At 36.4% G+C, this 12,790-nt stretch overlaps 1 protein-coding gene across 2 annotated transcripts in view; it reads right to left on the minus strand.

The window, feature by feature from the left end:
- Positions 1 to 358: 358 nt before the first annotated feature.
- UBXN7 (UBX domain protein 7) overlaps positions 359 to 12,790 on the minus strand; it is a 60,077-nt gene continuing 47,645 nt past the window's right edge. For both annotated transcript variants that reach the window (XM_049629482.1, XM_049629481.1), the window contains 3 exons: positions 10,320 to 10,713; positions 10,103 to 10,182; positions 359 to 8,763 (listed from right to left, as the gene is read on the minus strand). In XM_049629482.1, the coding sequence (XP_049485439.1) occupies positions 8,602 to 8,763; positions 10,103 to 10,182; positions 10,320 to 10,713 (636 nt within the window). In that variant the 3' untranslated portion in view covers positions 359 to 8,601. The remainder of the gene's footprint in view (positions 8,764 to 10,102; positions 10,183 to 10,319; positions 10,714 to 12,790) is intronic.

Raw genomic sequence — 12,790 nt, forward strand, 5'->3', positions numbered from 1 at the left:
CCTTTACTTGTTTAAACTGAGTCCTTAATCACTATTCCTGGTCTGAAAGATTACATGCTTGAATTGCCCAAATATCGAGTTATAGGATCCTACTTTCCTAAAAGGCCAGCTCACCCAAAGATTTCATGACAATTTCACTAACATTTATACAGCACTTACCATAAAGTTTCGACATACTATTAAAAGAGAAGCTAGCAAACATTATCCTTGACAATGCGACTATGAACTAACCTCTGTCAATAAATACTTCAGGATCCTAAACATGAGCATATGAGGGCAAGCTTTTGAATCCTGAATGATATTAATTAAAAGTAATATCTAGAGAGAGTCTTCTCTCACAAAAACAGTAACAAAAAACTAATACTGAAAAGTTTTTGATTTTATTTCCAAGATCAAATATTACAACAGGACATTTACATGTATTTATAAAAAAATGCAGCAGTTGAATTTATAGATCAGAGGTTTCCTTGAGTTTGGTCCCTCTCTCAGCACAGTGAGCTGATGTCTTCAAAAGACTGATCGTCCCACTCCCCTCCCGCCCCCACCCCAAATGTCCCACCCCACCCGCCCCGTTCAAGTTGCAGTACCAATATAAAGCAACTGGGTACAACACAGCAATATTCACAATTTGGTACAGCCAAAACCAGAGGATCACCAACTGAAAGACCCCCATTTTGGAAATTATTTACCTATAGACTATGTGTATCTATAGATACATCACACCCAGTTATCTAAGATTTCCCTGGTTTTAGAGCAAGTGGAAGTTCCATGGAGTCTTAGCCAGCAGTCACAGCTCTGCTTTATCTAATGGCATGGTTTTTTCCTCCTCCAAGTTTAGATTTGCTATCGCCTCCATGTGTCTTCAAATTTAAGGCTTTCCCTAGCACCTTAATTATCACTTGCTAGATGTACAGGAGGGTCTCTAGTGTGTCGTGAACAAAACAATTTAGTGGATGATCCAGTTGCCCCCTTGCTCACTGGTCCCGAACCCTTCTTCCCACTTTTGAGAAGAGCTGCAGAAACAAATATCTCCTAGCACCATGGGATTAAAAACCCAGAACACAGAGAACTCTATGTGCCTTTTAAGGAGCACTTGCCAGAAACGCTACAATAGGAGCACTGTCTCTGTCCATTATCTTCTTGGATTCAATAACAAAGTTACACTACAGATTAAATTTAGAGCCTGTCCTGCATTAAAAATGCAAATCTCACTAAGACCACCACTTTGTCCAGAATAAGGATTCCCAGGGAATCTCTAAATACTCTTAGGAACTGCTTGAGAAACACTTTAAAGCAAACACCCCAAGCTGACCTCACTCAAGTCCCCAACCCACCCCCATCCCTATTCCCCAAACAAATTTCATTCCTTGATTAACCTCTCTGAATAAGATGGGAAGTGAGGTTTGGGAAATGATGTGAAAAATGTTTAAAAAACACAATTAGTGAAGACATGCCAGAATTGGGACATCCCAGATGATTCAAAACGCATTATTCAAACTGAACTCATACAAAGCATGCACAGAGCCTACAAACACTCCTGAGAGTATTCATGGAACAATCAATACCTACTCGAAAAAGGACTTTTCTTAAAGGGTTAAAAAAAAAAAAAAAAAAAGAAAGAAAGAAAGAAAAGAAAGAAGACACCAGATGCTTAGAAGTTGTTAACAATCAAAAGGAAAACCATTCTAGAAAAGATTTTTAAAGGAGTGAAAAAACTGTATATAAAAGATTCATGGCAAAGCTTGGATGAAAGCCCCTCAAAGTCTAAGTATCATGTTAGCATCAACTGGTACTCATTTCTCTATATCTAAGACTAGAGGATTATATCATAGCTTTACCGTCTGTTTCCCAGCAAGAGTTTTAAACAGGCTTTCCAAAATTGAAGGGATAAACGGAAAAAGTAACAAGGCCCAAGGCCCAAGTCCCAAAATGGGTAAGATAAACAGCCCCTACTACAAGCTTGCTACACTCCTTAACTAAAAAGTGGAGGTCACATACTACTTTCATTCTAATTAGCAGGTAAAAGGGGATTTTCTGGTGGCAATGGTAACTTCATGTGAGGTTTAATTTACAGGGCAATAAATCATCAAAAAGTTATTAAGAACATATGATTAGGGTAAAAAACCTATTTATATTTTGAATCACATAATTTATTGATATTTTCCATTATTAAGAACACAGAAGCTCCAAGAAAAGCATACTATAAAACCATTTTGTTGAAAACATTCAGATACCCAGTTGAGCATCAGCATTCCAAAGTCATTAACTTGAAATAGAACCTGGTAACATGTACTCTTCTAAAGCTAGCAAGCTTGACAAAAGGGAAAAAAAAGCAGAATGGCAGGGAACAGTTCCAGATCAAGAATCTATCCCTTATTAGTTAAGATGCTCATACTGAGTCTATGAAAAAAGCAAATAAAAGATTTTAAGAAGGGGAGAATTCAATTCCAGGTCAGAATTTATCCAATGATTTGAAAGGTCTCCCATTTTATTTATTTACATCTAATAAATGAATGATTCGTGGTAGCCCAGTTAGATTAATAACTTTTTTTGATGCAGATAAAATTTTTCACGTTCAGTCCAGCGTAGTTTGACTATTCTTCCTATTTGAAGACTCAAGTGACCCTGTAAAAGAGAAAATCTCAGGGCATTTTGGTCTGTATATAGGAAATACCAGACAACAAAAACTTGCTATTTGTTGCCACAGAATTAAGTATAAGAAGGCAACTTCTCGTATTAAGACATTAATGTGGGATTGTTTAGGCAAAACACTACCATTGGTATTTGTATCTCTAATCCAAGTAAATCTGGTCATCTCTTGAAAATACTTTTCAGAAATGCTAAATTGTTTTACTGAAGTAGTTCATATTGGATTGCCCACCTCTGCTTTTAGATCATATGGCAAATAAAGGCTTGAACCAAAAATTACCATGTTTATGAGAATGACTGAGATTCTAAGCAGTACAGAACATTCTGTAGCACAAAGAAGGGAGGAAGGGTATCATGGAGCTAGCCGTTCTATATACAGAATAAGAGAATTCTTAGGTGCAGAGAGAAAATGAGCTATAAAACCATTTGCTTCAAATTCTTCCCTTATATATTAATTTATGAAAAATTAAAAATGTTATACATTCAAACTTAGAAATGGAACTTCTTAAACATAGCTAATTTCATTAAAAGTCATGACTAATTTTCAGAAAATGGATATCCAAAAAATAGAGAATAGAGAATGGAAAAGTAAAAGAGAAGGTAGGATAAAAAGACTTTCTAATTCACGGCCTCATAGTCACATCCAATAATTTAGTCACAAGTTCACTTCATGGGAAAACGATCAAAGTCATCATAATCTCTATAAAAAAATATTCTTGATTCTAAACTGTCTCTCTAGCAGAACTGACACACGGTTGAGTCAAAGACCAAAATAACCAGCACCGAAATACCAAATTTCTACATAACAAGAGAAATCAAGATAGTGCCTTGGTATTCTCTGTTGGTTATTTTCTGTACTAAACATTCTTGCCACTAATCTAAACTGTGCACAATGCAATACTAAGTGTCAAGGCAAGACAATGATTGATATGCTATGCAAGGCAAATCAATGAAGTTGAATATTCATAGGACACAGCTGTCTTCAAGTAACCTTTTCATCAAGGCTTGTATTACTGGGAAACTGCCATGTTCATCAGTAGGGTTGGTTCTTCCTATCTCATTTAATTTTACACAAGCCATCACTTATTCAGCAACCTGCATCCCATGATTTACTATTGAGTAGTTAAGTGAAAGAGGGCCAGACTGACAGAGAGAGAGAGAGAGAGAGAGAGAGAGAGAGAGAGAGAAAATATGAACAACATAACAGAGATGCACTCTTGTGGGATAAGAAATATTTTTAAAAGTTGGTCTAATTAGAACTTGAAAAAGTTGTTTCTGCTAAAACCAAGTGTAAATTTTACAACTTAGTCAAATCAATTTCCTAACAATTGCTCATCCAGTAAAGTGCTTTAAGCACACAGGTAAAATAAAATTTAATTCTGGTGTCAGTGAAATATTTGGTTCTCATTAATTACATTTTAGTCCTACTTAACACTGATTCAAAACACAGCATGAAGTTTTTAAAATTGATGAATTGTGTTTAAAAGATCATTACTAGGTCTAGAACTACGATAGTCTCCTTTTTGGAGATTTTGGTCACACAGTGAGGTTAGATGAAGTTACTGGGAAATCTGGACACAGAAAAAAAGCGAAAGAACTGATTAACAAGTAAACTTTTAATTAGCCTAGGGATAATATGTAATAAAGAGGAGAAACTAGAAGCATAAAGGTTTAGAGTGGAAAGGACTTCAGAGGTAATCTCATTCGGTGGTCTGCAATCTGTGGGTTCCTAGAGTTTTTGCAAAGGGTCTGCAATTTCATATGCACATTTTCTCCAGCTATGGTCTTAATGTTATTAATATGTAACCCCACAATTCCCCACCCCTGCCAAACTTGAATAAGTCCTTTAACGTGAAAAAACAGAACTACTGATCCAGTCCAATTCTCTATTAGTATAGCAGAGCTGTTACCCGAGTGCACTCATGCCTACATACAGTGCCCCTCTATATATTTCATTCGTACTTGGGTAGAGAAATTAAATCTTTCCTTCACTTTCCAGCTGCTAGTGGCTCCCTCTGGTATTTTCCTAAGTGTCCAAGTGAGATCCTTGCTAGCTAAAATCTCTAGTCCTAGGATCAATAATCCTTTCCTACTTGGGTGCTGGATATACACTACCGATAAACGTTGTGCCCTAAGTCTAGCAGTTACAAAAGGTGGAGCTAAAGAATACAGGTGAGTCAAAAACTCTGAGCTACAGAGTTTGCCACTTTTCAGTTTTAGTTTTCTGTGGCCTTTCCTAACGAAAGCCTACACAAGTCTTTCCCTTTTCTCAAGTTTTATTGTAATTATAGTTCAGCCCCAGAAAGGTAAACATTTACATGTTCTTCAATTATCTCATGTGTAGTGTGTCTTTCCAACTGGATAAAACAGGAAGAAACCAGGTATTAGACTTCAAGACATTTCCAACTTTGATTAAGGACTCAGTAAATATTTGTTGACTTCTAGAGTCAAGGAAGTAGAATTTTATAGAAGATTTAAAAATATACACATAGCTCAATTTAGGTATGGATGGGACAAAGAAAACTGTATCTTTTCCAAAAAATGGTTTAAAAAAGATAAAATTATTTTTTAGCCTTTCCATCTATTCTTGGCAAATAATGCCACATATTTTCCTTTCACATTTTTATCAGTGCACCGTTTTAAAAAAGGAATAATCAGTCCCTCAAAACAGTGGTGTAAATAAGAATTTACAGGCATAGTGCAAATCCCACAAGCTTTAAAAGGAAACAAACCAAACGATAATTTACAGAGCCAAACACAGGAAGAGAACCTTTTGGGTAAATTGATTCCCCTGTTGTGGGCGACTACAGCAAGGGAGTAAAAAAAGCATGGATTCTGGATGCCTATTTTGATTTTGTCAATTACTAGCTGTGACATCCTGAGCGGGTTCTATGAACTTCACTTTCTTCCTGCCTACAAAATGGGGAAAGTGTGTATTTTGTAGAGTTCATAAGAAGATTAAAGGAGAAAATGCACATAAAGTACCTAGCACATGCTAGTTACTCAGAATTAGTTCTGCATTCTTCCCTCTGTTCTTTCTTTGGCTGTTCTTTCTCTTCTCTGGTTCCTTTCTAAATCAAATTCAAAAGATGTTTCCTGTCACTTTTTTCCCCCACTAATTTTCATTCCATCTCCCCATCTTTGTTTCTTGTCCTTCTCAAAGTCTATCTTGTCCTTTTCCTCCCCATCTTTTCTTTTGAGCTGTTTCCAATACCTGTAAGGAATGACTATTTTTAACTAATCTTACTAGCCTCATTTAATCTATTCAGTAAAATCTTTCCTCCAAAGAGCAAAGGAATTTGCAGAGCAAAGAAGAAGACAAACTGGAGGAAGCATACTCCTTTAGTGAATTGAGTTCATGAGCGAAGCAGTACTCCTTTTTATACTTACTCTTCCCATGTATAATCCATAATCCCTCCCCCATGGGCTTCTATATCAAGCCCAGGATAATTACACTTCTGCCTCAAAATAAAATAAAATCCTCTACATCTTGTACTCTAAAAACACCAACTGTATCTAAGTTGGATCAGTATCTCATGCCCTAAGTCTTTGATATGCTTACTTAAATCACTTTATATTTACTCGGTCATCTCACAGTTATCCAAGTTGAAAAAGTCACTTTGGTTTCTCATAAATGGATATGCCACGGCTGACCTCATCAAAAAGAACTACATCCTATCATTAATGAGCATGTCTCGGATTCTTGAGATACGTTTTATAGAGAAGTTAGTAGGTAAAAGAATGAAACAGAGTCCCACAGGGAAAATTCTTGACTTCACATTTTTGACAGATTTGGACTTTAGCTGTGACTTTGCTGAGAGTGGAGATGGGTGCCAACACAGCACCAAAGCTGGGCATACCCTCAGTTCTTACCCTGTGCCTCCCTGAATTTTTAATTTCTGACTTTGTCCACTACCAACAATTTTTAAACCTTCTACTGCACCTTTGCTAGTATATAGCTCTATTCCTCAGATAGCAAGTATATTATCCAAGTTCAGAGATACAATTGAGGAATTAACATGAAAACCATGTTTCCTCAATAAATGAGAAGCTGCTAGTTAGCCTCGAGAGCCTATGAGAAAAACACCGAAATGGTATTACTCAGTCACCAATCTAAAGAGAGAACTTTGACTCAAGGTATAAATGAAATTGTAATTATATAAATATATTTATAAATATTTATACAATTATATACTTATACATAAGCACTTACACAGACTTAGAAAAAAATGTAAGAACATTAATTCAAAAGGACTCACTGAAGAATAAACAGAATTTTCCATGATTTCCTTGAGGAGATACATACTCATTCTTTAGGAAGGGTCCCTCAAAATCCAACCATTAGAAACCATATTCTCTAATTGTGTACTAGCAACACAATAAGCATCTTTTTTTTAATCCCCACGTTGCCGAAAGAGTGATCTTAAAGTAGATGGAAACCTAAAGGTCTCTGAGCAATAGCAATTTATATTCCTCAAGTAGAAGAATCAATCAATCCAAATCCCCAACTGACAAAATAGGTCCATTCTATAGAACAAGTTAAAGTTCTGATTTTGCCACCAGAATCACTACTACCCCTTCAGAGGACTCTATTTAAAGCTCAAAGTAAGAATTGAGCATATGGTGAAGGTGATAAGTCAGACAGTATTACATAGATTCAAGATGGCCTCTTCTAAATAATACTGAAAAAAGCTTTCACCAGCTAAGTCTGAATGTGGCTTTTGTCGGCAGAAGAACCCCACATCTGAAGATTACCGGTAACCTTCTCCACCTCCCTTACTAAATGTTGTCTTATAAACTGAATTTAAAGGTCTTTGCCTTAGAGAGGCTTTCAGTTTTGATACCTTTTGCAAGAAAACGGTAGAGGAATTAAGCTCATTCAGTCACCAGAACCTTTTAGGAATTGTTCCAACCAGGGGTAAAAAAATGAATCATTCTTTCTAACCGTAGGAACATGGTTAGCAACTCTCAGCTGCATCTTTTTCTCCCCCCCCACCCCCCCGGGACATACATAAGTATGCCTTAAAGCACATAGGACAATCAATTACCATAGTGGTTACAACCACAAGCCACTGTACTGCATGATTAATTGAACAGTTGCTCTCCTACAGATCACTTGTGGACCCAAACAATGGAAGGGCCAAAGGAACTAATATGCTGTACTGGCAGAAACAGCAAGCACCTTCCTATCCCAGTCACCAAAATCGCCTCACTAAACGTCCGTTCCAGGACTAGCAGGATCAATACAATTTATAAAGTAATAATGAAGAAAGCTGTTTCAGGCTAGGATATTGAAAGCCACTCCATGCTACTCACCCTATATTTAACACTCAATCTGCCAATAACACATATCATGGAAAATAATTTTAGGTGGGAACATGGGAATCCTTTGAAAAAAATTTTTAAATATAATGAACAATAATTATAAGGGATGCTTTTTCCATGTAAACAAAAGCCTGAATATTTTGTTACGTGATATTTCTTACATGAACAACAAAGCGTTATAGAATTTCTTTTCTCTACCAAAAATAGGGCTTACAAAAAAAAGGAGGTTGTTCTTATTCTGAATCTAGCCATTCTTTTACCAAAGGAGCCTGAGGAGTAACATTATCACTTGATCCCAAAAAAGTGCTGTGCAAGAGACCACTTATTGGAACATGCATTTCCTGCAGCCAGTACTAGGAGGTCTAATTCTTTCACTTCCATTTGGTCACCAGATTAAGTAAGAAAGAAAGAATAGTAGGAAAAAGAAGAAAACAGAAGAGGAGTGAAAAAGGGGGTTGGGGGAAGAGACTGAATATAGGAGAGAGCAAGAAATAAAACAGAAGGCAGGTGACTTGCTTGCCCGACTTTGGCTCTATGGTCCTATGAGCCAAAATGCATACTTAGTGACATGGTATCTCACAGGAAAAGGGATAAAAGGGGTAAGCTGAGAGAGGTCAGGCCATGATGTTAATTTCTTTCCTGTACAAAGACAGTCTCTTGAGGACAAAGGCCTGCCTCTTGTAATGTAATGTCATAGTCCAGATGAGAGAGTTTCCTTCGAGGGAAGTTGGTGAGAAGTTCAAAACGTTCATTTGGATATCCTTTAGACTGGACATGCTTCACCAAAGCCTATGAAAAACAAGAGAAAAGACAAAAGCTGTTAGATGGAAATAAAAAGAAAGAATATATTAAGGTATTAAATAGCCTATGTTCATTTTTATCATGTCAGATGAGATATCTGAAGTTTAAGTTATTCTTTCACATAGCCAAAGCTTACCCTTGTGGAAGGGCCAATATAACTCTTTTGATGGGGAGATAATAAACCTGTATCCAATAATTTAGGACCATTAAGTGATACTGAAATATACAGGATTATGTTTGTTTCTCCAATAAACCCAATTTCTATTTGTAAAATTATTGTCCTCTTTTTAAACATTTTATCAATTTCTTTTCTTTTCATCAGAGAAGATATGTCCTTCAGTCTACCTACAATCTTGCCTCCAGTGCACTGAATCCCTTCTTGCCTTCTTAGAAACTGTGCCACTACAGAATATTCCTTTGCAAGTATCTTCAACATCTCCCTCTCTACAGATGCTTCCCATCAGACTTACACATGTTCAGTCTTTCCTTCAATCATTTTTTTTCCTCTGGTTATTGCCCATTCTCCCACTAGCTTCAAAACCAAACCTCTCAAAACAGTGATCTATACTTGCTCTGTTCATTGTCTCGTCTCCCATTCCCTTCCAAATGCTAGACCAGGGAGATAGCTCTGGGTATCAGCACCAGTGGCCACAGCCTACTTGTACTCATAGTCTTGAAGAATCAGATTAACTATCTCCTGCCACAGCAAGCAGCTAGGTATGGACACTTGATCTAAGGGGGATTCACTCATACACTAGGCTAAGCCAGTCAGACCCATTCTCTTTTCCAGGGGTTAGAAAACACAGAGGAAAGGCCCATTAGCTGTGGACTTCAGAGGAAAAGGCCCTCAAGCATCACTAAGATGAACCATGTACAAGCTGAGAGGTAAATAAAAACCACCAGTATAGAGAGAAGAATGGTGTGAAGCAGAAAATCACAAGAGGGAAACAAAACAAGCCCCATGAGAGAGACATAGGAAAACAATCTTGGTTCTTAACCCCTTTGCAGTTTCAGCTACTAGGAAACCCAAGAGCCCCACTATAATGTTCAAAATAACCACCCCACTCCCCTTTGCTAGGTAATAACTTCAGCTGGGTTTCTATCCCATGCAGCCACGAACAGAAAATCCTTGACTGGACAGACCCTATGTAACTTGCCTAAGATAATTCAAGAAGGTAATAAAATACTTAGAATTAAGATTCACCACAGTAAGTTTTCAGTTAGGGGCCAGACTAAATACCATCTATTTCAAAGACTCATAAAGCCAATTATGCCAATTAATTAGTTTCTCTGCTTCAAGTAAACACTTCCAATTAGATATACTTACCAGCAGTTTAGCTTGCTCTGGAAGAGTGATCTGTTCCCTTTTTCCATCTGGATACCGCAACATCAACTGTGCTTTTGGTCCTAAAGAAAGAGTTTAAAAAAAAAAAAAAAAAAAAAAAGATACAACAGCTTAAGACAGAAGACTAATGTAAACAAATATATAAACCCCTCCAGTAACATTCAAGTTTTAAGTAAAGCAGGTCTAGAATGTAACTCACCATTTACATCTATGCCCTCCACTATTCCATCTGATTTTTCAGGTGACATCTCTAGTATTTCTGAATCCACGGCTGGCAATCCTTGGTGGTTTGTGGCTGTTCCAGGCTCAGTTCTGGCTGGGGGCTCAGTCAGTGGCCTTCTATTCTCCTCTTTTCTATGCCCCAAATCTTTATGGGGAGATTTTCTGGACTTGGCAAGATTCTCTATCTCCTCTTCTTCATCAGAGCCACAAACGGATATGAACTCCTCACTGCCAGAAAAAAGTTCAGATTCAGATTCTTCATCTGAGCGGCTATCCTGTTTTGTCTGTGTTGAATCAAAGTGTGTCTCTTGCAAGGAGGCTCTGATGGCAGCTTCTAGCTGGCTGTCTTCACTTGCATCTATAAGGCTCTCCTGCAAGTTGCAGTCATAAAACATGGGTGGAAAGAAAAAGAAAACAGTTAAACCCAAAAATAGATAAAGTCAAACAGGACATGAGAAATATAACAGCTTGCCAATATTATTTTCTGCTGAATGTTTCTCTTTACTAAATTTTAAGCTATTTAAGTGCAACAACTTTGTCTTACACAGCCAAGATGGAATGTATATTTTAAAAACAAAAATAAAACTGTGCTACGACCTGCCACAACGGTGCTGCAAGCACAAGTTTTCTTTACATCAAAATTAATAAAATCAAGAAAACGGTTTATTCCTGGCCCAGAAAAATACAAGAATTAAGGTTTTAAATATAAAGCCAAACACTAGTTTTTAAAATACTCAGTACAGAAAAGGATGTCTACCTTGCTCCTTATTATATTCTTCAACTAGCACTGCTCTGACACAGAGAGGATAACAACAACTTGGTAATCATCATTTTGCAAAAAATCTAACAGATCTGTAACATTCAAACCAAAATAAAACAGCATATAATAAATAGGGAAAAACAACAATTATATTTTCCCAAGCTTAATTACAATGAAGGTTTTCATTGTGATCATGAGAAAAGCAAATTCCAACAGTTTTCCACTAGGTAAAGTTCTGTCACAAGTATCGCTAAACTGATTAAGTTACAAAATATGGGTTTTTTTTAATGGAACTTATTTAGATCCTAACTCAAATCATTAAAAAAAATTTTAGGGGCGCCTGGGTGGCTTGGTCAGTTAAGCGTCCGACTTCGGCTCAGGTCATGATCTCACGGTCCGTGAGTTCAAGCCCCGCGTCGGGCTCTGTGCTGACCGCTCAGAGCCTGGAGCCTGTTTCAGATTCTGTGTCTTCCTCTCTCTCTGCCCCTCCCCTGTTCATGCTCTGTCTCTCTCTGTCTCAAAAATAAATTTAAAAAAACGTTAAAAAAAAAATTTTATAAGTTAACAAAATTTTGTAAATTTTGTAAGCTGAACAGTAGACATCTCCTGATATTAAAGAATTGCTGTTAATTAAGGACGTGTTACTGGCATTGTGATTGTGTTTCAAAAAAATAAAGAGCCTTTATTTTTTTTGTTTTTTTTTTCTTTTTTTATTTCTTTTTTTTAAGAGTCTTTATCTTTTAAAGATACATGCCAAAGCATTAATGAATAAAAAGTGAATTCTTAAGATTTATTTCAAAATAATGTGAATAGGATGGAATATAAATGAAACAAGACTGGCCACATGCAATAATTACTGAAATTAGTTAATGGATACATACAGGCTCAATAAACTCCTACTTATGAATATGCTTAAAATTTTCCACAATAAAAAGGCAAAAAATATATGGGTCAATAACAAAAAACTAAAGGAACCTCATTTTGGCTTTTGTATCATATAACAAAAAAAATTAAATCATATAGCAAAAAAAAATTAAGGAAAAAATGTTGAATAAACTTAAGGCTAAGCTACCACCAAAAAAAGGGTAAGTACGTGACCTGCAATGGCTTTTAAGTGGATTGCAGGTTCATAATAATGACGGTGCACAGCATGCAGTTTGATTTTAAAGACTGTCTAACATGGCAGACACTACAGACTTCCTATCCAATATCCATTCTCCTTTCTTTCTTTACTTACAGAATCCTAATCATGTCTATAAAAGAAAGCACACCCAGCTAAAAAATTCCATTTATCAATTTCCCTTTCATCTAGAAAAAAATTGTGATATGGAGCTAGAGAAGCACTTACAGAGAAATTACAGAACTCAACACACATAATAGAAAAGTCTGAAATTAATGACTAAGTTTCCATCTTAAATAAAAAAAGTACCCACACAGAAAAAGAAAATGAAATTAAATCCAAACGGCAGAGAAGGAAAGAGAAAGAACAAAAATCAACAACCTAGAAAACAAAAGAAAAATTATTAAAACCAAAAGCTGGTTGTTTAAAATCAGTAAAACTGATAAGCCTCTAATCAGATTGTCAGGAAAAAGAAACCACAAATTACCAGTAACAGGGGATTAATAACAATCACTATAGATGCTACAGGCATTAAAGAGAATAACAAGGAAATATAATGGACAGCTTT

The sequence above is a fragment of the Panthera uncia genome, chromosome C2 (assembly GCF_023721935.1).
Source record: "Panthera uncia isolate 11264 chromosome C2, Puncia_PCG_1.0, whole genome shotgun sequence".
NCBI lineage: Eukaryota > Metazoa > Chordata > Mammalia > Carnivora > Felidae > Panthera > Panthera uncia.